Consider the following 27,581-nt stretch of genomic DNA (forward strand, 5'->3'; position numbering starts at 1 on the left):
TCACTTTTGGTGGGAAGGTAAGTGTTCCATGTGTCTTTGGCGTTTAGTCATGCCAGCCACATGACCATGGAGACATCTTTGGACAGCGCTGGCTCTTCAGCTTTGAAACTGAGATGAGCACCACCCCCTAGAGTCGGGAACGACTAGTACATATGTGCAAGGGGAATCTTTATCTTTACCTCAAAGTGGTTAAAAGTTTTGACTTAATTAGTTCTTCTCCCTTCTTGAAACACTGCATCAAATCTTACTCTAATTCTTCAAAATATTAAGCTATAACACATGTATTTAAAAATGTGTTTTATTAAAAAATAACATATCCTTTTCAGTCTTGTGTAAACTATACATCTAGTGTAGTATTTCAGGAAGAACTAGAAGTTGAGCTCAGACTTCTTGGGACCTGTTCACACAACACCGTGCAAGTAGAGTGCCAGGAATTTTTTGAATGTGTCTGGGTTGTAGCCATGTATTCCAGCAGGAATCTGTAGAGAGAACACCTGATATTTCAATGTCTGGCACACAAATTAGAATAGCATCTAAACGTTGCAATGTGTTACTGCATTTAATAGTACATTCTCTCTTTCCCTTCAAGAAAGTTTTCTTCTGTTCAAAGAATCAGAAAAAAAATAAGACCAGCAATGTAAGTAATAGAATTTCTGCCTTTTGGAAACTCTGTCAACTGTCAACCAGTTACAGTTTCCAGCATGAGACAAAACACATTAGGAATTCTTATCCAGTGTTAAAGAGATGGCCATGCATTCTAGAAAGCATGTCATAGCATTAGAACTGCCCCATGGTATAATGAATTATACGGATTAATCTGTTTGGGGATGGTTTCTGTCAAAGGACTTCCAAGATATCCTCCTCCTCCTCTTCCAGTGGAGGAAGATTTTTTTTTTTTAATTTTAAAAATATTAGAACCATATATATACTCACTGTAAATATTCCTGAAGCACTTTAGAAATTCAATTAGATACATTTTTTAAAAAATCCAGCATACATATGGATGGGAAAGATCAAACTAAATAGGATGATTTTTTAAAACAATACTTGATGTATAATAGGGAATGGTCATTTAATAGGACAAAGGGCACCAGAGGGAAGGCTAACCTTCACTCATGCTAGCATACCATACAGCAGATTGCAAGCCAAACACAGGGCCTCTCCTAAAGAGCAGATGACTGATGTAGTTGGAGAGAACCTGATATACATTAGGAGAATCTGGTCCCAAGCTGTTGCCTAGCGGCTACATTTTGCATTAATTATGGTTTTCAGACCAGTACAGTATGTTACAAATACAGCTTTGAAAACTTTAAAATAGTTTTACCAGTAACCGCATTAGCCTTAAAAGCAGTTGTATGTGAGCCAGGTTTGTGTAGATGGTGGATTAGGACTAGGGAATTCATTTTCTACTCTGGAAAGCTGAAGTACTTTTGATCAGTCACTCACTCTCTTATACCACCTACTTCATAGTGTGGTTCTGATAATAAGGACTGAGCTCCTCTGACATAAGTCACTTTGAGCTCCTGGAGAAAAGGCCAAACATAGATCTAACTAATAATAAACATTTTCTAACCAAATTAAAAAGCTAAATTGTCTTTTGGTGATGACTTGATCAACAAGTAATTTCACTTTCTCAACATACCAGAACTATTTTCTTCTTGATTTCTGGACGCTTCCTGGCATCCTCATACAAAAGCTGATCCGCATCCAGCCAGGCCAGGTTTTTAATACCATTGCTAGGGTCCAAATCTGTTGTGTTTAACTGAAACACTACGAAGTGGAAAGCTTGGCCATTTGTACCAACACTCTGAACAACTACTGGCTTCTCCAAGACTTTGGGTTCATCCTAGGCAAGAAAAAAAAAGAAAAGCTGTATGAGAAGCTTAAAGGGAGAGAAACTGGGCTATCACGGATACTAGGAAACTATGATTGGGCATTAATCAAATACATGGTTATCAAACCATAGTCAATCGCTGACATGCTATCTTGACCTAAGTAACATGCAGGTTCAACAAATACAAATTCCTGACTGATGATGACCTTATATATAGCAGAAAACCCACAGGTGGCTTTGGCAAAGACCCAAACCAAACCAAATTTCCACAGCTTAACATATAGGAAAATCAGTGCTGGCTTTTGTCATCTCCAACATTTGATGATATACCAAAACCATTTCAATCTCATGAATTTCTCTTAGAGTAGTCATAACTGTTCAGGAATTACAAATACTACAGAAATTATTTTACTCTTAAGATAGGAAATTCAAAAGTGCATCAAGTTAACTCACACATTCACAAAGTTTAAAATTCCATTTGCCCATTAAAATCCAAAACTATGTATTATGATCATAACATCCATAGGATAAGCAATATGAATTTGCTACCTTTGATCATTTTATTCAATACTGTCAGCTCTACCACTCTCACAGTGCCTTCACACTGATTATGTGCCTTCACATAGCCAGCCAATAAAACTCAGGTGCAACAAGGACCAAGTAAGATACATCCTAGATTTGCAAGTATTGCTTTCCACCCTTCTCTTTTCTAGAAATCTGAAATCAAGACTTGCAGAAGGTGCACATGTGTATATATTTAATGTTAACAGTTAATGGAACTGTCAAGGGCAAAAATAACCAGCATCTCTTGATCAGTTATGACAAGTCATAGCTTTTCCGTCTAAATTATAATACTTACTCCATAAAGTTCTTTAGCCTTGGCTAGAGCATTCCCAAAAGCAAACATCAAAACTCTGGCTTGTAAATGTTCCGATCTCTCCCTTTTTCCACTTTCAATAGTGTATGATGTATGAGGATAAGGATATGGGTAGCCTTTGTTGAAACCTAAATATAAATTAGAGAATAATTTAGTACAAGATCACAACTCACTGCAAAAGAAGACCATGTGCATATAATTCACACTCTTCAGACAATTGCTTAGGACATTTGATGCTTCACTTACATTCACTCAACTTTTTGTATTAAGACTTCCTTACTCTTATATTTCATTTAGTAGATTCACACCTACAAATTAAAAAATTATAAAACAGATGTTTAATCTTACCAGTGTCATTTTTTATTTTGTATACATTCTTTTCCCTAAGATCAATTATAGGTGAGAGAGGATAGAAAGTTTCTAAATCAGAATCTTCAGTGGCTAATATCTCATTACTGGATGCTATAGGTTGTAGACAATTTACTGCATTCAGAAGCTTTCCACCAGTAATATTAATCTGAATGAGAGCAGACTCTATAAAAGAAAATAACTTACATTAGTTCGTTATAAGCCAGATATTATAAAAACCAGAGAGGAAAAAACTTTTAATAAACACTTCCGAGTGGCTATTGTTCTTTTCTCAATTCTGGAAATCATAGAGAACCTGAATAGGACAATATCAAGTACTTCTATTGATCTAGCAACCTATACTGGCTCAGCTACTATCAGAAAAATGACATTTGAAATCTGAATTTAACATTGTTCTTTGAAAACAAAAGTGCTTTATATTTGTTCTAACTATGCATTCTATCTTTGTAAATTTATTTTCTATAGATATTTGATAACTGGTAGGGAATTTAATCTACCCAGTGCCTGATTGTCTCCCCACACCAAACACATACAACTAGATCAGTGAAGTCCTTCCTCTCTAGGAACTGTTTTCTTCAAATATGAAGAAACAAATCATTTCCTCTATTCATAATGTTTATTAACATTATGTTTGCCATAAAGAAAGCTTATAGTTTTAACTAACCTCGTTCCCATGTAGCTGTTGCTCTGTAGTCTTGGGACATCATTCTTTTACTCAGTGAGGGGAATTTGACAGTCATTGACCTGCACAAGTGGAGCAGGTCTTCCAGAAGCACAGGACTTCAGAACAAGAGGATAGTTAGATCCAAGCCAGAAGTTTCACTGTATCAGGATTTTTTTAACTGATATTTATTGTAATATTTGCAAAATGGCAAACACAAAATAGGTGATAGTTACAAATGTACATGAGATAACATGCCAGGTATTTGTTATTAATCCAACTGGTTTTAAATTACTTCAACTGTTACAATAAAGTTTATACAAATTAATTTAAAGATTATTATAAATACAAATTATACGTATTTTCCAAATTTATTCTGCCTTTTCTAATTATAGAGACACAATAATTGGGAAAGATAGAAGTAATTTTATTCCTTCCCTCAATATATAATCCTGAATAACGAAATTAAATTTACTGCAAAATGCTTCCCATACATTCAAAACTATTGTTTCATTTTTTCAGGTTTAAAACAAAGTTAAGAAAATACCTGCCCTTTCAGAACCTTTTTAGAATTCCTCTTATTTCAGAAAAAAAAATCCATTCATATAAAGTAATGAAATCATATAACTGAAATAAAACATTTTGTACTCATTTTGTTTACCTTTTTTCTTTTTTAAGTGATAGATTGGGGACAGTAACATTTTTAGGCAAGGCAATCAAAAACTAAACTAAATTGCACAAGATGACCAAATTGTATTAGATTTTGACATTTTGGGATCCTGTGAATTTTTCTCTCCTCCAAGTATGTGAGATTTTTTAATCTAATGAGGATTCATATACTTTTACTGGGGCACCATATTGCTGATCCCTATAAATCTTTGGAATAGAAATTTGTCTATTTTTTCTTGTACACTGGTAATAACCACCAGCAGTTACCTAGCTTAACATTTTCAGACAGGCATATGGCATTATGCAAGGAATACAAGGTAAAAGCTCAGAAAAATATTTCCCAAACTCCTGATAGTAAAAAAAAATGCTTTTATAAAATTAAAAATTTAATTGTTTATCAAACAAATTTATATGGCCATCCAATTCATATATGGTGATTCCAGGCTGTTTACATGGAAGCATACTTATACATATATCCAACACAGCCTTTCTGAGTCCTTTAAGAGGATAAACTATCTACTCTATAAGCAGAAACCAGTGAAAGTATAAGAAGCAGTATCTCAGAGAATGCAGTGTTTATATTTCTTCTACACTTTTTTGGAAGCTACTGTAAGATATTAACCCATAAAACATACTTGTTTAATTTTAACTGTTTAAAAGAATGACAAAGAACACCAACAACTCTGAAGCTACAAAGAAAACTTAGGCTAAAAACATACCTGTATTTATCAAAGGAAATATCATCTTCAGTACCAGCCCAAAAACGAGCATGAGAAATTGCATTTAGAATTCTCTCATCCTGATCCTCCAACTGGTGAGTTATGTCATCCATTATGTTAAGTATTGGGGGAGGTAAGCCTTTGATTAGCTTTGCCTTGGTTAGCCACAATGCTTGCTTCACACCTCAAAATAAATATGTACATATTAACACAGAGAAATGAATATATGCTTTTCACATTACACACAATATTCAATTCCCTCCAACAATGACAACTACTGTATACTACTTCTACATCTGATCACAGAAGTAGAAAAAGAATTAATTACAAAGGCAAAGTACTTCCTAAGAGCAAGAATATGGCATAAGTACAATAAATGGATACTGGCTTGAGTTGCTAGGCAAATAACCTTGCACCTAATATCAGCCAGGTTGGACTAGTTTTTTTTTACAATATTACATGCTTACAGATGTTTACAGATATATATAAGTATAGAGAGCCAGCTTGATGTAACAGTTAAGGCATCAAGTTAAAAAATGGGAGATCCTGAGTCATTAGTCCCACTGGGCGACCAGTCCCACTGGGCCAGTCACTCTCAGCCTTAGCAAGAGTTTATTTATTTATTTATTTATTGGTTCGATTTATATGCCGCCCTTCAGATTCAGGGCAGCTTACAATGCGTTAAGCAATAGCCTTCATACTTTTGTATATACCTGCTTAGTAGGGCTTTTGGCCCCCCTAAGCGGTGTTCTTTTTTATACAAAGTCAGCTTATTGCCCCCACAATCCGGGTCCTCATTTTACCTACCTCGAAAGGATGGAAGGCTGAGTCAACCTTGAGCCTGGTGAGATTTGAACTTGCAATAATTGCCGGCAGCTGGTGCTACTTAACAGCACTTTAGTCTGCTGTGCCACCAAGGCTCTTCTTGGAGTTACCAAGAAAAATCACATAGACTTCTGCAGGCAGTCACTGGGAGTCAACAACTGACTCAAAGACACAAAAATAACATTAAAATATACATGCAACTAATGTAACTACAAGTAGCCCTCGACTTACGACCACAATTGAGCCCAAAATTTATGTTGCTAAGTGAGGAGTTTGCCCCATTTAACAAATCTTTCCTGCCGCCTTTGTTGAGTGAATCACTGCAGCTGTGAAATTAGTAACATGGTTGTTAAGTGAATCCGGCTTCTCCATTGGTTTTGTTTGTCGGAAGGTCACTGACCCCGGGACACTACAACGGTCATACATGTGAGTCAAGCATCCAAATGTAAATCACGTGACTACGGCGGATGCTGCAACGGCCATAAGTGTGATAAACGGTCACAAATCACTTTTCCCCCCAATGCCGTTGTAACTTTTGAACGGTCACTAAATGACCTGTTGTAAGTCCGAGGACTACCTGTATTGAAATAACATTTTCCCCTTGTCATACGAATAAAGATTTAGTCCCCTTTTCTTATTTGCATAGCTCCAACTCATTCAATTTACCTCAGCCCGCTTGCTGATTAGCATAACCGAATCGCCTCCCCTCCCCGCCCTCCCCAGTCGAAAGCGAGGGGGCGGGCGTCCTTGACCAAGCCCCGCCCACCGCCCGCGCGCCACCGGCTACCTTCCTGCAGGCGGCTTCTGCGGTGAAACTCGTAGCAAGGCCGCGTCTTGTAGTCCGGCAGCTCTTCTATCGGAGGGCTCAGGCGGTGGTAAGGGTCGTCCCAGCCCCTCTCCCACTTCGGGAAAGTCGGCTTGGCCAACCAAGGCACCCGGTACATCTTCTCCGCGTACGTCACCGTGTCAAGCTCGGGCAGTTGCTCCCGCACCGGCGGCGGTCTCCGTAAGTACCATGGCAGGGCTCCCCCGGGCGGCGGCCCCTTCAGAGTCCAGGGAGTGCGAGGCAAGGGACGCCTGAGGGTCCTCGGCCCGTACAACCCCCTGTTGCGGCGCTGCCCCCAGGGCGCCCAGCACCCGTCTCGCTTAACCAGCCGCCGCGCCGCCAACATCTTCCGCACCGGTCGCCTCAGCGAGGACAGCGGGCGGCAGCCATTTTTGATCCGGCTGCGAAAAGCATGCCGGGAAAGGAGGCGGGCACCTTGGGAGGTTGACGGCGGGCGGGGCACAGCTAGCGGGAGGGGGGGAAGGAGGCGGGGCCGAGCGCCTTCAATCCTCCCGAAGGGGCGGAGCCGCGCAGGCGCCAAGTTTCCTGCTTTCTGTTCGCTGCATGAGAGAGGGGGGGGGGAGGTCTGCAAGCGTTGGGCTGGCGTGAAGCCTTTCCCACAATGGTCTCCAAATAGGATGCCAATCTATGAAGAACGGTCGCAGGATTTGAGTTTGGCTAGGGTAGAGAAAAGAAGGACCTGGGTGGGGTGGGCGGGGTGTCACATGACAGCAGTATTCAAGTATTTGAGAGGCTGCCACAAACAAGATTTGGGGGGGGGGGAGGGGGAGGTTCAACTTATTTTCCAAAGTACCAGAAGGGAAGACAAAGAAACAATGGGTGGAAACTAATCAAGGAGAGAAGCAACCTGGAATTAAGGAGGAACTTCCTAACAGTGAGGACAATTAACCAATGGAACAGCTTGCCTCCAGAAGTTGTGGTGCCTCCAGAAGTTGTGGGTGCTTCAACACTGGAGGTTTTTAAGAAGAGACTGGACAATCACTTGGTATAGGTAGGGGGGTTGGACTAGTCCAGGGGTCTCCAACCATGGCAACTTTAAGACTTGTGGACTTCAACTCCCAGAATTCCTCAGCCAGCCAAAGCTGGCTGAGGAATTCTGGGAGTTGAAGTCCACAAGTCTTAAAGTTGCCATGGTTGGAGACCCCTGGGGTAGAACACCTCCAAGGTCCCTTCCAGTTCTATTCTGATTGAACATGCTTTTGCAATATCTTTTTCAGCTACTCCCCACCCCCATGAGTGAGGTAGCTTTCAATTGTTCTTAGCTGTATTAGCATCCCTGTAGCCTGACCTTTCCCCCCTTTTAATTTTTTAATTTTAATTTTAATTTAAAAAAAAAAACATAAATATAAAAAGAAATTGAAATTTTAAATTTGTTCTAAATTTTTGGGATGTTTTAAATTGTCTTGGGCTCAAATATTTAATTTGGTTTTAATTCTGCTCTTAACTTTTTTATCTATGTGTTTTATTTTGTGCCTGTTCACCGCCCTGAGTCCTTCGGGAGTAGGGCGGTATACAAATTAGATCAAATAAATATTATTTATTATTATTATTATTTATTAAATTTCTATACCGCCCTTCTCCAAATAGGACTCAGGGCGGTGCACAGCCAAGATAAAAACAAAGCATACAAAATTTAAGAACAATATTAAAATAATTAAATGTTTTGGCCGAAATTAAGATAACCCAATTTAAAATCAATTTAAAATTTAACTCAGGCCAGCCCAGCTTGTTGAAATAAATAGGTTTTCAGGGCCCGACGAAAAATCCGGAGGTCTGTTATTATACGTAACTCTGGGGGAAGGTTGTTCCAGAGGGTGGGCGCCGCCACAGAGAAGGCTCTCCCCCTGGGGGTCGCCAGCCGACATTGTCTGGCGGACGGCACCCTGAGGAGGCCCACTCTGTGCGAGCGTACTGGCCGGTGGGAGGCTATTGGTGGCAGAAGGCGGTCTCGTAAGTACCCTGGCCCTAAGCCATGGAGCGCTTTAAAGGTGGTCACCAACACCTTGAAGCGCACCCGGAGGACCACTGGGAGCCAGTGCAGCTCGCGCAGGAGAGGTGTCACATGGGAGCGCCTCGTCGCCCCCATAATCCCCCGCGCGGCCGCGTTCTGGACCAGCTGGAGCCTCCGGGTGCACCCCAGGGGGAGCCCCATGTAGAGAGCGTTGCAGTAGTCCAGGCGGGAAATGACTAGTGCCTGAGTGACTGTGCGTAGAGAGTCCCGATCTAGAAAGGGGCGCAGCTGGCGTATCAGGCGAACCTGATAAAAAGCCCCCCTGGCCACGGCCGTCAAATGATCTTCTAAAGACAGCCGTGCGTCCAGGAGGACGCCCAAGTTGCGAACCCTCTCCGTGGGGGCGAGTGATTCGCCCCCAATAGCCAGCGATGGCGTCAGCTGGCTATATCGGGACGCTGGAAGCCACAGCCCCTCGGTCTTGGAGGGGTTGAGTCGGAGCCTGTTTCTCCCCATCCAGGCCCGCACGGCCTCCAAGCACCGGGACATCACTTCAAGGGCATCGTTGGGGTGGCCTGGGGTGGAGATGTACAGCTGGGTGTCATCAGCGTACTGATGGAACGCCACCCCAAAGCCACGGATGATCTCACCCAGCGGCTTTACATAAATGTTGAACAGAAGGGGCGAGAGGACCGACCCTTGTGGCACCCCACAAGCAAGGTGCCTCGGGGTCGACCGCTGCCCCCCCGTCAACACAGATTGCGACCGGTCAGAGAGGTAGGAGGAGAACCACCGCAGAACGGTGCCCCCCACCCCCAACCCCGCCAACCGGTGCAACATGATACCATGGTCGATGGTATCAAAAGCCGCTGAGAGGTCTAACAGGACCAGGATAGAGGAGCAACCCCTATCCTGAGCCCTCCAGAGATCATCCACCAACGCGACCAATGCCGTTTCCGTGCTGTGCCCAGGCCGGAAGCCGGACTGGAGCGGGTCTAGATAGACAGCTTCATCCAGGTACCGGGGAAGCTGTTGCGCCACCACACTCTCAACAACCTAAAATAAATAAATAAATAAATAAATTTCTCCTTATGCCAATACTAGCCGAGAGCCTCTGATGTAAAATGTGTGAGGTGTTGTCTCGTATTATTTTGGAGAAAGAGCGGGCGCCAAACAGGCTTGTTTGATTACCCACTATTCATCTGAAACAAACCTCTGAATGTTTTAATTGCTCTGGCCAATATTGGGAGGGATCCTATATTTTGGAGGGGGAGTGGAGGAAGACAAGTGCCATCAACCCCCTCACAAGATCCCTGCACAGCCTATAGATTCACAAGATGAAGGGTTGGAAGACTGTCCAACCTAAATCAGGAAATCTGTGGTAACAGTCCTAGCTTCAACATGGTAGGTGCAACTGGATGATTGACACTGTCACTTATTTCATTTGCATTATGCGCATAGCACAGATTACAAGGAGCCAGAATTCAATCACCCGGCAATACCCATCATGTCGAAATTGGGCCAATCTATACCTAACAGATGTCATTCTGTTTTTGTTTAAATACCCCTCCCAAAAATAAAAGCTAAGCCAGTCTCTTCCGTGGTGAAATAACTCTTGCCATTAAGATGTTTTTCCTGATTTATAATCTGCTTCCTTGTAATTTAATTTCTTGTCCTGTGTCCTGGAACAACTCTGAACAATTCTGCCCTGACCTCTACTGTTTTTGAAATATTTGAAGGCAATTATTGTGTCTTTCTGCCATCTTCTCATCAATAAATGTTCCCATCACTTTCTACTGTTCCTCAGAATTTTTTCTTTTTGGTTGCTGATCATCTTGGTTACTCTCATCTGGTCACAGTTCAGTTTCTCAATGACCTTCCTAACATGCAGTGTCCAGAGTATTTTAGATGTACCAATGAGGTACAGAGGAATGAGGCAGCTGATCTGCAAAATGATTTAAGTCAGCAGGATAGGGGGAATGTGGGGGATCTTGCACTTTTGACCAACTGTTTTCCAACAGATGTAGAGGTTGTTGACATCTGGACTATTTTCTTACCCTACCCCCGTCCCCAATTTTCCCAATATCTTTCCCCTCTGCACTCCCTTATTCAGTTGCTACAGTTGTTGTCCTTGGCATTTTACCATTCTTTAAACCACTTTGTTCCAAGAACAGTCATGTTTTTGTCCATATCCCAAACAAAGCATTTCCATTTCCCTCTGGGCAGGACCAAAACAAAGCAATGCCCGAAACCAACTATGCTGCGCATGGAATACTTTTGCAGATCAGTATTTTGGAGGGATATTTGATGATTGCAGTGACAACAAAGTCAATACAGGCTTCTTCCTGTATAGATATTGGCTACGGGGAGAGCAAATTTTTACCAGTGTATTTTTTTTGCCAATTTTAACTCAATAATGGGAAAATGTCCGTTGTCCAATAACCATTTAATGGATGGAAATCTGGTAAATTTGTACACTGTTCAGCCTGTCATTTTAGCACCCGTGCCACAAGTTCAAATGATTAGCATATCCTCATATAGCAAAGTAGCCTGGGCATTTGGCTTCTTTTAATATGCAAATCCTCTTCTCAAACTCAATGTCAGCTGTCCCAAGTCAGCCAGTTAGCAAAGAAAGACTCTGGAGGCCATAGCTACAAAGAGTACACTTTGCTAAGACAAACTGTTAACAGCTTAGCAAAGCTGGTTCTAACTTTTAGCCTCCAAAGGACTTGGTTAACTTTTCCCTTTAACCCCTTCCCACCTTAGTTAATTTGTATCTGTCCAATTGCTGTTCAAGCAGATTGTTTGGGTAACAGTCCCTGGTTTGGCGGGCAAGACGATGTTGCATTCCATGCTGTGATCTTGGAATGCCACCAGCTCTTATTGGACCATCCGACAAGTAGTTTTGATTCCCTTGAAGCTATCCCACCCTTTCACCCACTCTGCAGCTCCCTCCCCCTCTTGTCCTATGCAGATGCTGGCATGTTGCGAGGCGTGGCTGGCATGGAAAGGCAACCCTGACACCCAGATTGACCTCACGTCTTTGGATGTTACCAAATTCTGCCATGCTTTTCTCAAAATTAGGCAAGGTTGACATCCTCTAATTGCTGTCATTTGTTAACTGAAATAGACATCCTCATTGGCAAGCTACAAAAGATGCTATTTTTATCTTCCTAACTGTATCTTACTACAGCTCTACATTCACAACTGTGGTGGCATCAACAGAGTACAGGTAGTCCTCGACATACAACCACAACTGAGCCCAAAATTTCCTTTGTTAAGCAAGACAGTTAAGTGAGTTTTTCCCCATTTAACAACAAGATGCACAGTTGTTAAGTGATTCACTCCAGCAGTTATATTAGTAACACGGTTGTTAAATGAATCTGGCTTCCCCATTGACTTTGCTTGCCAAAAGGTCGCAAAAGGGGATCACATGACCCCAGGACACTGCAACCGTCATAAATATAAGTCAGGGGCTAAGCAGCTGAACTTTGATCCCATGACCATGAGGATGCTGCAATGGTTGTAAGTGTGAAAAACGATTCTAAGTTACTTTTTTCAGTGCCGTTGTAGCTTCAAAATGGTCACTAAATGAACTGTTGAAAGTCGAAGACTATCTGTATAATATTTTCAGACTCGGCCATTTAGTTTGGGTTAGAGAGATAAATTTAGCTTTAACTAACAACACAATTTTATTCTTAGTTTTTAGATTATTCCTAGTTCCGGTTTTATATCTTTTTAACTTAATATGATTAAAAGAATGTTAGAATCCTATACCTCCATACACAGAAAATCAAAATTAGTGTTTTTTATGGTGCTACTGTTTTATCCGTTCTTTTTTTTTTTTTATGCCAGTCTTTGCTCCAAAAAAGGATGAAACAGAGATATATCACCTTCCGATCCATGGCAAGACATAGTTTGTTATTACGTAGTACATTAATTCATATTCTTAAAAGGAGGCTCGTGACAGTATACAACTCTATCATTTTTTTTTTCACCTTAAAGCTGTTAGGTAAGCTGGTCTGAATAGGATAGAGCCTAAAATGTCAAAGAACTTTATTAAAAAGGTGGCTTTTAATCTGGCCTTTTCTAGTTTAAAGTCCAATGCTGCCTAACTGCATCACAGTACATCATATGCCCTGCAGTTATTCTACACTTAATGACACCTACTTCCATGTCTGATGCAGAAGAGAGAAATCATCCCCATTCAGCAATTTTAAATGGAATAATGTTGGATTGTGTTTTGTAGGTAATGGATCAGAGTGAAGAAGTCTGGCTGTCTCTGAAGCCCAGAGAGCCGCTGTCATCTCAGTGTTGTGGCAGTGGCTGCAAACCCTGCATTTATGATATATATCAGGAAGACCTAAAGAAATGGGAAGAGGCCAAGGCAAAAGAAGATATAAGCCTTCTATCCAGAAAGAAGCAGCAAGTAGATTATTATTAAAATTACTAGGACCGTGTAAAACATTTCAAAGAGATGCTTCGCAAATTTTATTCGTGTAAATGAAAGCTGCCCCTGTGTTGAGCGTGAGTGCAGAGTTGTTTCATTTATCTGTCATTTCCCCAAAGCAGCCACATAAACTCTACCAAAGGATGCAGCTGCTTTAATGCTTTGAAGAAGATGTTGTATTCATGCATTGCAAAGCATTTCTTTTGAATGCTTTACATAGACCTAAATTTTTTATTTGCAGAAAAAATTACAGCAAAGTGGAACTCCCTACAAGTCTTCCGATAACTAAAGATGCAAAACCAGGATGGTCACTCTCTCTTTTATTTTGCTTTTAATTGCTGTAAAACTTTTGGTGGATAAGAGTCAGAAAGATAAAGAAATATTTGGGATCAAAATTCAAGGAGAGGAATACTAGATGCTATGTAACACTCTGGGAAAAATTTAAATTCAAGCATTCTCCATATTGACACGTATTTTTTCCTAGAGTAAGGGTTACCCTGTTTTAGCTTTCTAGTCAAGTTTCTCAAATTGCCCAAAACTGGAGAGAATCCAGAGGTGTTTGATTATTGTATTATTAATATTATATTTAATAAATCAATATTTAATAAAGTACAAATTAAGTCATACCATATTTATAAAAATAAATAAATATTATAGTAATATACCTAATATATAAGTATTGGAGGAATGCTAGAGATTGCAAATGAGATTTCTATTTTGCTATAGCCTAGACCTCAGCGGAAATATCAACTACCCACAGGATGGTGCTGTACAGTTGGTCCTTGATTTATCACTTTAGTTGAGCACGGAATTACCATCATGCTGGACATTATGTGGGTCACCACATTACCATGCCTGATTTTATGGTCTTTTTTTGCAGCAGTCGTTAAGTGAATCACTGTGGTTGTTAAGCAAATGCCACAATCATTAAACCCGCAATGGGCATATTTTTTTTTGCCAGAAATTGATTGTTAGATGTTGCAAACGACTATACATGTGGACTCGTTGCTGAATGTCCAAAATGCAATAACATGACCACGGGGATGAGTGGGGAGGGGCTCCATCAGTATTTCGAATCTGGGTTATATAAGTAGCCCAAGGAGGTCTGCTATAACTTTGAATGGTTGTTAAGCAACTTGCCATAAATCAGGGACTACCTGAACAGCTACAGGCTTAAACAGATTTACTTGAAGTTCTCGGAACTTACTTGTGAGTAAACAGTGCACAGATTGTTTCATGAATTTGTAAAACCAGAGGGAATGTACACAGATGGAGAAATCAGGAAAACATGAGGGTTGATGAATAAAAATGTCAGGATTATGGCTTTTTCATTATTTGCAGTGAGCTGATTGAGATTCTAGCCTGGAAGTAATTTCTCTCCACCCTCAATGTAGAATTTACGAATAGTTTACTACTTTCTTGTTCAAATGTTTAGTTCTAAAGCTAAAAAAAATTCAAAAAGAATATAGTGGCTTTCATGTTCTCAAAAAGATTAAACCTATGGTAAATAACATCAAAAATATGAAAAGGAGGTGCTTTGGGGAGGGGTGGATCTACACCCACCCACCCCAAAATCTTTACACATAGTTTTGCCTGATGTTCTGGAATTATTGAAAGCCTTGTCGTTCTGCCAAGAGAAAAATTTGGCAGGCAGAAACTTTCGTGTAAAATAAGGAATTGCTTTTGAAAGAAATGGTGTAAGAAAAGGCAGAAAAATGTCTACATATTCTGTGTTCTACCATATTTTCTATTGCTATACAATTGAGGTATTTTGTTTTTACTAATCCCACAGTCTTTAGGTTTCTTTTCTCATTAGCAAGAAAGGCATTGACAAATTCAGAATTACGTGAATAAACAGGTGTTGGAATTTAAATGGGATTTCAAAAAAGGGAAACCTATTGAATTAGATAATGAGTGTATTTGGTTTTAAAAACTTCTTTTTATTTGTAGTGCCACAGTTTGGAGGGTATTATTTAAAATAGTAATTATTTATTGTTGTTCTTTCAGAGTAGCAATTCAGACCTAACTCCAGAAATATTTATGGCTTTCATTATAAGCTCTGTGACTCAATTGACCGAGGACACCTACCAGTACACTTTTAAATTGCCTGGAAACAGCAGCTTGGGGTTGAGTTTGGGACAACATATTGTGCTAAGGTACTGTACAAAATCTATAGCTAAACTGTCCATAGTGTGCAATTTGTTTTTCAGTTTTGCTCTTGATCTGTAAAGATTTCATATTGAGTACATCATAATTACCACACTCCCAATGTGATTCTTTTGAAAGAATGTGTGAATTCATTGAGTTTATTAATCTTGTTAATTGTATAGCATATGCTACCCTATAGTCACATTTTCCTTCAATTGCATTATTATTGGAGGTAGAATTAAATGTGTGTTTGAAAACCACTTTTTAGGAAAAAGAGAGTATAGAATTATTGTGAATTGATTCACAAGGACAATGTGATCCTATTTTGCTATTAGGTAGGTAAATAAAATGTAGTATAAAACTATCTCTTCGATAATTTATGTATTTATTATAACTGTATTCTGCCATTTCCCCCAAGAAATTCCAAAGAATTATAGGAACTTTCATCCTCCCAAAAATTGGGTAGACTAATTATTAGTTAAAGTAACCAGCAGGACTTGCCCTATGGACATATTGTTAGATAGTTGTCCATAATCCAGTATATCATACTGATTATCTGAATGATCTGTGAGCCATTAAAATAGTCATATAAATAAACCTGCTGTTAGCAAGCAATTGCACTAAGATTATACAATTTTTTTGATAGCTAGATTTTCACGTAACTTAATAATGATAATAATATGGACTGCATTGAACTCCACCGCTGTCAGTTATTGATTTGCACTTGACAAAGAAATTATGTGTCAAGTCACTTTCTAGTTTTTGAAATGGCTGCACTTAGATCCATTTCTATAAATGAATATCACCAACCTCAGGACAAAAACCCTGGCTTTCACAATTAAACCATTTGTCTCACAGAAGTTATAGACAAATTTTGCTATTCAGGGCTATTTCTAAAGCTGTTATTCGATATTAACATTTTGGAAAAATAACATATGGTGATACAATCAGAAAATGAGAGCAAATACTTATCTACCTACCTACCTACCTACCTGGTTTAATAATGAAACCTGTATCTTTCAAAGATGTTAGACTTATCTTAACCATCTGCTTATTTTATGCTACATACAGTTGTCTATAGTTATCTGGCACATGAGATAATGAATCTAGATTGAATGAATATTCCTATGCTATCAAGAAGCAAATTGTCCAAGATTTTCTATTTCAAAAATTCCTCAATTCTGGCATTTAATATATCATCATTCAAGAATTAATGAGAAAGGTTTGCTTAAAGTATTTTGTCTGTGTATTCCTAATTAGTCAAAGAGTCATGGAGTAGCCCCAGAAAGTGTCAGTGGTGATGAAAAACGCTGGTAAAAGAGCTGCAGCAAGGGCCAGCTCTGAAGGCTAACACAGAGCTGCCAGAACTGGTGGCTTCAACTGACAGTGACAATGCCCTGTCAGTCTTGCTAATGGCCTGGTTCTGACCTATATAGCATGCATTTCTTAGTCAGATCTATCTTATAAGGCTGACAGAGAGTGAGTGATGGTTGGATGGGTCCCTTGGCTGAGGAGGGCAGGAGAAGGATCAGGGTCAGGCTTGGATAGAGGAAGAAGTAAGGGCATGAAATACCTTTAGGGTGATGATGGGCAGAAAAAGACAAGACAGGAATGCAAAGGTGGGCCACATACAGGAAAGATAATATCAATGGTTGACTCAATCCCACCTTCTGGCCATCAGTATTCACTATGGATGCTAAACTATTCAATCCTTGCTGGCCTTGGTCTCTGGCTGTTGCTCTTAAATTCCTATCTGCCCATATAAGAACCTCTTATCCATAATTTGAGCTGACCTGGCATGTTTTATTGAGACTGGATGTTTTCAGAGGAGGGGTATGCCACTCTTGGAGATATGCCATCTAGGTTTCATGTTTGGCATCAGGCAAGATCTCTTGGCAGAGAGAAATATGGCAGCTGCCATCTGAGAGGCCTTGTAAGATTTCATAGGTCAGGAGCCAAAGCTCATAGTTAAAATTTGGTTCTAGAGAGTCTTTGCATTTGTTGCGGTTTTATCAACCTCCTAGCTACACAGCAACATTCCTGCTTGAGCTGCTTGATTCTGTTGCCAGGTTTAGTGGTAGATTCACCAAGGCTAATAATTCTTGAGAATTTCAGTCTTCTCCCAGAGTCTGGTGCAGCTCAGGGATTCATGGCCTGGAATTATGACAGATTTTCTCAAAACCTCTTTGAGGTACAATTTTTGTTCGTTACTTTCTTAGTTTTATTAATACTGTTCTGAGAAGAGAATGGAACACAAGTAGAAAGTGGAGCCCACATACAGATTTTATGCTCGATCAATTTGTATCAAGGCACAAACACTTAACTTGAAATCACATTCAAATCTAACTAAATAGAGGCGTCTAAGCTTAAAAGTATGTTTAGAAAAACATTCCCCACCATCCAGTCAAAGTTAAGAAGCTTCTTGAATGAGAAGCGAAACATCTTCAAAGAAAACCCGAAAGTCCAGTTGCCTCTTGAAAAAGCACCTTTGGGACAACTATAATCTGAATCTCCATAGACATTTAGAACACACAGTTTCAGGAAGAAAAATATTGCAAGAAAAATTCATAGCACCAATCACCTTGAAACAATTGTTTCTATTCAAGGATTGTTCTGGCAAACATAATTTGGGGTATCTTTGTTACTTGAACAGGAAAAGATATCAGTGGTGCACAGAGATGGCACTAATTATGCTTCTTGATGAATTTGGAAACACTGAGGGGAGGGTGTACAAATGTCCTGATCCTCCTTGATCTCTTAGCAGCTTTCAATACTATAAATCATTATAACTTTCTGGTTCAATCTGTTGGAAATGTAAGTATTTCTGATTTAATGGGTTTTCCTCCTTTCTTTGTGACTGATTCCAGTGAGGGTTGATAGGAAGGATAAATTAAGTATGAAGCCCAGGTTTGTGGGGTGTCAAAAATCTCAGTGTTCTCACTCCTTTTGCTTAATGCCTACATGAGGCTGGTGCCTATGATCATCTGCCTGTTTGGGGGTGAAGTATTATTAGTTTGCAGATACTGCTCAGTTCTATATCTGAATCCAAGGCCAAACAAGTGATGCTTGTCCCAGTGCCTGGAGGCCATAGTTGTCTCTGTGGAGAGACTCGGGCTCCATCTGCAAGAGTTAAGTAGCTGTGGGAGTTGGGGCCGCCTAGTTTTAGGTGTGGTAGCATTCAGGATACATATGTGACCTAAAAATTATCATGGACTCTTAGCTCCTACTTGATTAGTAGATGACAGCCATGGCCAGAGGACCTTTGTATAGATCTCTTTGGTGCGCCAGTTATGCTTGTTTCTGGACCAGGAGGTTCATGGTCGCATGACTTATTCACCTAGGGTATGGATTATTGCAATGCACTCTAGAGTGGATTGTCCCTGAAGATCACTCAATTGTCCAAATGTTGCAGTTCAGGCTGTTATGGGCATACCATAATATGTCCCTGTAATACTTCTGCTTTCTGGAGTGCATGACAGTACTTGCCAGCAACCTTCTGGATATAATTCGAGGTGCTGGCTATTATCTATAAAGAATGTCATGGCTTAGGCCTCATTATTTGAGGGACTGCCTGTTTCCCATGGTTTCTGCCCATCCTGTCTATTCAGACAGAGTTGTCATGCTCCATGTCCTATCTGCTGAGAATGTGTCCTGATGTAATCCCAGAAGCATGCTTTCTCTGTAATAGCTCCTGCCCTCCGTAGCAGCTTTTCTTCAAATGAGCCTTGAAGACCTAGCTGTATCCCAGGACTTGTGCCAGGGGACTGGAGGGCTCCTTTGCTAGGTGAGAAATTGATTGTGGGTTATTCTCCTCAGGTTAACCATTGTGTTTCTCCCGATCAATTGTTTTTATACTTGGTTTTATAATTATTTACTGCCCAAAGTTGTCCAGAATTGGCTGGTTTATAAATACAATATATAAATAAATTTCATTGGAAAAACACCAGGCTGTTAAGCATAGCAGGTATCATTTGTTAACTTTTATTTCTACACATCGGTTATTTATTCTTTTAACAATGATGTCAAGATGAAAACCCTTTTCTGCTGCAAACTATTAATAATCCTCAGCTTCCCCAGTGTCTTTCTTTTTTTACTTTGTAGCAGCAGAGCACTACAACATAAAATACCATGTCTGGCTTTAGGAAAAGGAAGAATTGTTAAGGAGGTAATATGGCTGTGTTGGAGGAAAAAAAACTGAGGTTATTTCAAAACTTGGATCTCTGCGATCTTACTGCAAAATGGGAAGGAATAATCTGTTGTTTGGCTGGCAGAAGATAACCCATGGAGATGAGGAAGGATGCCTGCAGTGCTTTTCAGGCAGCAGCCTTTGTTGCGAGAACCGTACAGGACTTACAAGAATTGTTGGAGATTCAAATCAAGATTCTATCCCTTGATCTTCGCTCCTTTTCTCATTTTTCTCTCCTTCAGAGGAGTAGTGAACGGTCTGGAAGTTCAGAGAGCTTATACTCCAATTACGCCTGTGAATGCTGAAGGGTTCTTTGAAGTTTTAATAAAGGTAAACAGGTGCCTTTGTTCTATAAATTAACATCTTGACACAGCAGTAGTCATCTTTTATGCCACGAGAGTGCTCAGCTTTGGCTTTTTAGAACTGGGGTCGTGCCATTAAAGTTTTGGTTTGTTGGTATTCCCTTTGCCCCGTACCAAGCCCTACTCAACCTAGGCAGTAGGACAAAGCATGGAATAACGGAGCTGATTTGTTTCAGGATGTCCTCTGTTACTGAAGTGAAACATGTATTCCTGCAACTTAAAAAAGATTGTTAGAAACCAAGGTATGAGCACCCTAGTGGAAAACAGTTTTTGTTGTAACAGATCCTTGAAGCAAATCACAATGAGCTACCAGGTTCCCTTCTGCTTATCACTAGGAGTGTGAACTCTTCAAGATTTTACCATAGATTATGTGCTAGTTTTTCTGGTATCAATGTTGCAAGTTGTACAAGACAACTATAAATAAATCTTTCTGAACACTGGAGGGTCTAAAACATGAAAAACAATTGCAGGAATTGGGTATGTATAGTTCAGGGGTGTCAAACTCAAGGCCCAGGGGCCAGATCCGGCCCACAGGATGCTTAGATCTGGCCCGCGGGACCACCCTTGGAAATAGTGAAGGACCAGCCCATGGTGCCTCTGCCAGCAAAAATGGAGCTTGGGAGGGCCACGGGCGGCCCTCCAGAGCTCCGTTTTGCTGGCAGAGAGTTGCAGGAGACCATTGCAGCCAAAAATGGAGCTCGGGAACCCATTTTCACTGGCAAAGCGCTCGGGCCACCACAGGCACCCCCAACATGAGTGACATCGAGCTGTCCACACACACCTTGGCTATGCCTCCCCTGGCCCACCCAAGGTCAAACCTGACATCCCTGGTCTAGTTTAATGAAAAGAAGGACTAGGGATCACATGATAGCAGTGTTCTAAGATCTAAGAAGAGAAGGTCAGCCTATTCGAAACACCTGAAGACAGAGCAAGAAGGGAAACTAATCAAGGAGATATCTGACCTAGAAATAAGAAGAAATTTCTTGACAGAACAGTTTATCAGGGGAACTTCAGAAGTTGTGGGTGCTCCATCATTGGAGGTTTTCTAGGAGAGAATGGACAACCACTTGTCTGAAATGGTATAGGGTCTCCTGCTTGAGCAGGGGGTTCAGTTAGAAGACCTCCAAGATTCCTTCCAACTCAGTTATTCTGATATGTTTTACTATATTTAATCTGCATTAATACATTATAGGTTGACTGTGCTTGCTTATTACATAGATTTTTTTGTATTGCAATAATAGCAATAACAATTGTAATAATACTTTCCTTTCCTATAGAATCTATTCAACCCAAATGAAACCATTGTTGTGCTCTGACAGTAACAAAAGAGAGGGAAACACCCATCATTTGTATAGCTTGGTGTAGATGCTTGCGTCTTTCTCAAACCAGACAATTTTGGGAAGTAGTGTATTATTAATAGTAGTATAACTATTACTGCTTTTACAACTAGTAGTACTATCCCAAGTGCTGTTCAAATGCCTCTTGTGTTCCATGATTACAGCACTGCACTACAGTTAAGTGTGCATGAGTGGTGATTTTCTATGCTTATCCTTATTTTTGAATGATTCTTTAATAGTATACTTTTTTTTTGCGGAGGTGGGGAGTAGTAAAACCTGGTATAGAGTTTTTCTCTGTAAGATTTTTTCTTCTGTTATTTAAAAGAATTTATCATAAACCGGTCTGATTGTTTCTGCATTGGAATGAAGAAGAAATCTATTCTTAATACATTTTCTCCTCTGAAACCAATATTCCATTACATGAGATACATAGCAGCTGAAATCTTGACTATCCACCCCTTTAATTTAATATCTCCATTTTCTTCACTGTGGCTAGACTTGCCAACATTTTTTAACATGGCACAGTTTTCTACACTAAAAGTAGTCTAATACTACATGCAAAATGTAACAGTAGAAATTGCCATAGAAAAATGAGAAGAAATCGTTTATTTTAATTGCTGGGTAAAAACAATGCAAATTTAAGGAAGAGAAATCTATAACATGTACAGTGAGTTACACTATAATAAATATTTTAATTTTCAAGGTGCTACACAAGATGCTTTTATTTTGCTAGATTTCCATTGGAAGTTATTTGTCCAAAACTTAGGCACAATAGCAGTATAAATTGGCAGTCTTGGTTTTCATTATCCCACTTCTATTGTTATGCATGAAAAGTAATACCAGTATTACTTATGAATATTTGAGGGTTTCAATTGTGAACAAATTTTTGTATGTCACAGATCCATTTCTATTCAAAATTCATAACTGAAAGAAGATTCAAGCAAGGCAAAATAACACAACTGGAATTTTACTTCTCAGAATGTTCCCTTGTTTCTATAAATACACAGAAGATGAATGGTTACTTGCAGCTGCTGCCAATTAGTATATCTACTAAATAAAAAATCTTGCTTGCAAATTGTTTGTAGTTTGAGCAAGTTTAAAAATACTTACATAGTTTTTCTGCACAATTAGGATTAAAAGCAAAAGACAATGTTTAATTTAAATCTAATGTAATGAAGCATTGTACACAAATGCTTGATTTAAGTATCACCCTGATTTAATTCCTCCCCCCCATATTCATATGTACCCAAATGCTTTTTTAAAAAACTCACATAAGTTTTAATTGAGAAGATGTGAATTACTGGCTCGAAGTTTGTATTCCCTTTTTTTAATTTGCTTTCTTTGATTCTTGGTTCTTTTGCAAGTGCTATAAAACTGGACTAATGTCCCAATACATAAAATCATGGAAAACGGGAGACACCATTTTTTGGAGAGGACCATTCGGAGGTTTTCCTTATACAGCCAATCAGGTAATATCTATAACAGATAGCAAACAACCACTGACATTGATTCATTTTTGGTTTTTGAAAATAAAGGGGAAAAAATCCATAAACCAATCTCCTCTTTCCTGGATTATTACTGCGTTTGTTCATTTGTTTGTTTACCATAATGACTCAGAAAATTCAGTAAACAATCAAGATTTGCAGTATGTTAAAGTCAATTTTATGCTCTAATGCCTTTATTAAGTCAAAGACAAATAATTATGTATGAAATCAAAGTAGAAGGACTATCATCCTACCTTTGGTTGGGGATTATGAGAATTAAAGACTGCTATATCTAGAGAGCTTCATATTGGAGAAGGGCGGGGTAACGCAATGTGGACTAATCTACAGAGAGTCCAAGGTAACTGAATGTTGGCAGATATTACGATTATTATTTTGAAATCACTAACAGCAGGTGTACTTTGATTATATGTAATTTATTTCTGTAACTTAAAGTCTTGGATTAATGGCTGTAGGATATCTGACTGAAGATTTTGAAAATATCATTTAATTGAAGTCATACAATAGCTTAAGAGGGTCACAAAGTGTAACTTGAACATAACTGTATGTTTTCCATATACATATAACCATGACTGGACCAACCAATTTTGAGAATAGTAGAAATATATCAGTAAACATTGTCATTATTTACTATAATTTGTTTTCAAATTTGAAAAAGAAAAATTGTAGCATACCACTGAAGTGTACATATTCACATCTATCAATCTATGATCTTACGGCAGCATTACCTATACTGCAAATAGAGGGGAGCATGCAAATACTCTCCAGGTACAAAATTCAGATAATGTGGAGTTTCCAACCTTGGCAACTTGAAGACACAGGGACTTCAACTCCCAGGATTGCCAATGTAGGGAAATCCTGAGGTAATGGAATAACAGCCCAATTCCACTACACATGCAATTAAGGGCAGATTATTTAATGAAGTCATCGTGGAACACTTATACAGCCAGATTAAATAATGCTTCTTACATACGAATTTAAACTAGGATACTTCCAGCATGGTCCTAGACCCCTTTATTTGAGAGCAATGCTAATCAAGCTCAGATAATGGGCTAAATATGTATAGGGCTGTGCTTATCACTAGCTAAGAGCATCGTCTTCTTAAGATCTTACTAGTCATCCTTCTCCTTCAGACATCATTCTGAATACATGCTCACTTCTGTGATATACTTTATATAGGCTTATACTGCAAATGTTCATCTGAAAAAAAAATATTTATGGGTGACACATATATGTACCTTAGGTGGAGTCGTCCAGCACAGTCTGATTTAAAACAAAGTGATGTAAATCCAACTTCTCCTTTTATTGGCTTAAATCTGACCACCATTCTTTATGATTTTGTAATTAAAGAGAGCAAACTCTAGTTTTACATTGTTGCAACTTTACAATAAGGCCTTGCACCAGTTTCATTCAGTCTGCACTGTTCTTTCTCTCCTTACTTATAGAGGGTGATGGTGTTTTCCAATCAATCACTCTGATGGAATTGGCAGCATTGTTCTGTTAAAAAAAACAAGATCCACCCTTGTGTATGTGCATCGTGCAGGTGCCATATATGTGGGCATGTGTGTATATGCATAATTTTGTATTTTGTCGTGTTTATTTGGTGGTGGTGACCCTTTGAGCTGTATGCAATGAAATTTCATTTTAATGTATGCCAATTAGTGTACATTCAAAGTGATAATAATGTTATTTTAAGTCTAAGTCTATAGGGGCTGAGTTTGCAGTATAAAAGGGTGATGCTGCTTTCATTAAATGGACAACAAAGAGAAGAGCTGTGTGTGCTTACACAACAATGGATTCTTTCTTAGGAACAGAGAGATAGCACTGAGGTTCAGTCTAGGAATATGGAAACATTGAACAAAATGGCTCCTTTCTACTCAATCCCTTTCCCTAATAGAAAATGATGAGGTGGTATCATAAATTCATCTTGCAAAATGTTCGCTTTCCTTTTTTTGATGACTTAAGACACATTTGCTAGGTTTTGTTTCATTTTTAGTATGGAGAACTACTCATGCTCACTTCTGGGACAGGCATAGCACCAATGCTTCCTATTATCCAGTACATAACCGAAAATGAAGATGATGAAACTTTTGTAACTCTGGTAGGCTGCTTCAGAACTTTTGAAAATATTTACATGAAAACTCTTCTTCAAGAACAGTCTCGATTCTGGAACATCAGGACATTTTATGTATTAAGCCAGGTAAATACTTGATTGGCAAATTGTCCCTTGATACTTCTGAGACAATCCCTTCATTTGATTATGGGCTTTGCAAATGGTAGATGATGAATTCATGACAATCCTGCATTCTCAATGTAACTCGATTGTAATTTAGCAGCCTAGTACATGTTTCCCATGCAGAGGGCCCAGGTTCAATCCCTGATGACTCCAGGTAGGGTTAAGAAGGATTTCCTGACTGAAGCTTTGCAAATCCAGCACCCATATGTGAAGATAAAGTTTGATCAAACAGCTGCAAATTTATTTTTTCATGCCTTTACTACGTGAGATCTCTTCACCAGGCACACCAGAGAGAGATAAATCCTATATTGCTTATAAGCACTGAAATGCACTCCTAAAGAGTCGCCTCAGACCCCTTTGCACTTTTGAAAAGAACTTCCTCTCCATCTGATCCCCTTTTAGGTGTTTAAATAATTTCAGCACTTTAGTGATCTAGCTGCAACATCTCTAAACACATCTATATTAATTCAAGGCTTGAGGATCCAAAATAGTTTACTTCCCATATTGTAGATATTAGATTAGAGCAGGCAACAAGAAGAACCTGCTCAATTCTGCAGTTGGTTTTTTGGTGCCCAATTCAGGCTTTTTCATGCTACTTTTGAAGGACACAAGGCAGCTTAAAAATCAGAGGATAGCTACTCCATCAAGTCCAGTGCCATTTTCCCCACTTCTCTTTATTTTTCTATATTTTTTTCCTTCTCTCTCTACATTTTCTGTCTTCCTACAAATACATAAATTCTGTGCATCTCTTATGGCACAAATAGGGCTCCTGAGACAATAAATTACATATTCCGTATTAACAGCATTACAGGGCATATCTGAGTGACATTCTCAAGCAATTGTTTCAGAAGCCATCATAATATTCAGGTTTCTGCTTTGATCAGCTAGTTTGAAAGAAGAGAATGCTTTTTTGGGTTTAACCTGATAAAGGTTCGATCTTTCTTGTATGAATACATTTTCTTCATCCTTTGATCAAATTAACTAAGCATTACATATTAGCCAAGAATGACAATGATACCACTAAAATTAATTGTAACTAATTTTAGCTGGATTTGGACTATTAAATTAGGAGGTTTTGTGAAGCAGTTTAAAATGGAAGAGTAGGACTCTATTTTAAAATAAAGTCTCTACAAATATAATGACTGTGTTAGGCAAATAAGACTGTTTCTCTTGATGTGAGCTTCTGAAAATGCATTTTGAAGTCTTAATTTTGAATTCTTCATATATTTTTGTGAATTTTGCAAATGTTGCACATGTTATCTGTTTTTTTCTTTTAGGAACAGTCACTTAAAAATCTGCCATGGAGCTTTCGAGAGACTACACACCTTGGTCGAATAAATGAAAATCTGATTAAGAGTATGGTGAACACATGTAGAAGGCAACCATTTGTACTAGTATGTGGCTCAGTGACATTTAATGAAGATATGGAGAAGTGCTTGAAAGCAATTGGTTTTGAAAAAGAGTCATATTTTATATTTTAAATCACTTCAAATGAAGTGGGTATCTTAGCTACAAATATTATTAATGGACAGGTCTGCTGAACTGTTTTTAAAAGTTTATACAATGTATATAAAGAGTTTTATGAATGGTTTCATAAATTAACATTATTTCAGAGCTAATTATATTACTATAATTCAGTTTGTTGCGAGTTTTTGTAAAATTTCTCTGCCTTTTGTGAGGAGATTGAGATCCCCATACATTGGATGCAATGTATACAGTACAGGAACAAGGATCAGAGTCACCATTTTGATTTTCCAGCTATTGATCTGAGTTGGCTAAAAATCTTTCTCCATGCCAAGCTGCACCACATTCACCAATTACACTATAGAAATACATATATCTTGCTTTGTTGTACTGTGGATGATATATGAGCAGAACATTTTGCTGTGTAGCTGTATATTATCAGAGTTCTGCTTTATTAGCATTTTCTGAAAAATTATTTTTAAAAATTGAAGGACACATTGTGAATCTTGCCCTAATGCACTCTAAATCTACTGGATTGCCACTTCTTTAAGAATCACAATAACTGGAAACAGTGGATTCCAGTATTATTTTATTCCCATTAATTTAAGTATACAATACATTTGTAAAATATCCCCCTAACAATTATTTTGCTAGCAAAGCAGTAATTGTTCTAATAAATAACAGAATAAATAAATAGAATTGCATTTTTTCCCCCACATTAAATCTCCAAATCATGCTGGTTATTATTTTTTTCTAGTTTTTATTTATATATTATGGACCACTGAATTCAATAAAACACTAACTGATAAGAATAAGATTAAGCTTGGTTATATTTTAACTTTTACTGAATCTATTAACACCCATTCAAACTCCAGTAGCAACATCTGTACTATAATAAGAGACTGAAACACTTTCATTTTATATCATAAGGACTACATCGATCTGTTTTAGGGGGGAACAAAGATACTGATCTGTAAACCAAGGAAACCTGACATTTTAGCTTAATGTAAAATTGCATTGAGTTTTAAGTCATGGAAACTGCTTTGTGAATAGAAAATGCCCCAACCTTAGTGAGTATACTTTTCCCAATAGCAATAGAATAATCTATAAAACTTTGCTTCTAAGTAGAGAAAGGTTATAGTTC

General features: G+C 38.8%; 2 protein-coding genes across 3 annotated transcripts; one reads left to right on the forward strand and one right to left on the reverse strand.

Moving 5' to 3' along the window:
* Positions 1-284: 284 nt before the first annotated feature.
* MRPL37 (mitochondrial ribosomal protein L37) lies at positions 285-7,192 on the reverse strand. Its single transcript, XM_070941312.1, has 7 exons — positions 6,742-7,192; positions 5,130-5,313; positions 3,745-3,860; positions 3,060-3,245; positions 2,694-2,839; positions 1,643-1,846; positions 285-479 (listed from the first exon to the last, which is right to left on the reverse strand). Exons 1-7 carry the CDS (start codon positions 7,124-7,126, stop codon positions 402-404), a joined length of 1,299 nt encoding a protein of 432 aa, XP_070797413.1. The 5' UTR covers positions 7,127-7,192; the 3' UTR covers positions 285-401.
* CYB5RL (cytochrome b5 reductase like) lies at positions 6,884-27,252 on the forward strand. 2 transcript variants are annotated; one of them, XM_070941314.1, is made up of 7 exons: positions 6,884-6,960; positions 13,002-13,181; positions 15,210-15,358; positions 19,779-19,866; positions 22,600-22,704; positions 24,734-24,937; positions 26,251-27,252. In XM_070941314.1, exons 2-7 carry the CDS (start codon positions 13,005-13,007, stop codon positions 26,452-26,454), a joined length of 927 nt encoding a protein of 308 aa, XP_070797415.1. In that variant the 5' UTR covers positions 6,884-6,960; positions 13,002-13,004; the 3' UTR covers positions 26,455-27,252. The 2 variants fall into 2 exon arrangements, with proteins under 2 accessions (XP_070797415.1, XP_070797416.1); XM_070941315.1 differs by lacking the exon at positions 6,884-6,960 and having other exon boundaries at positions 13,169-13,181; positions 15,215-15,358.
* The last annotated feature ends 329 nt before the right edge of the window (positions 27,253-27,581 follow it).

This window comes from Pituophis catenifer, unplaced genomic scaffold, assembly GCF_029215685.1.
Source record: "Pituophis catenifer annectens isolate HBS135680 unplaced genomic scaffold, rPitCat1.0.hap2 SCAF_3, whole genome shotgun sequence".
Lineage (NCBI taxonomy): Eukaryota > Metazoa > Chordata > Lepidosauria > Squamata > Colubridae > Pituophis > Pituophis catenifer.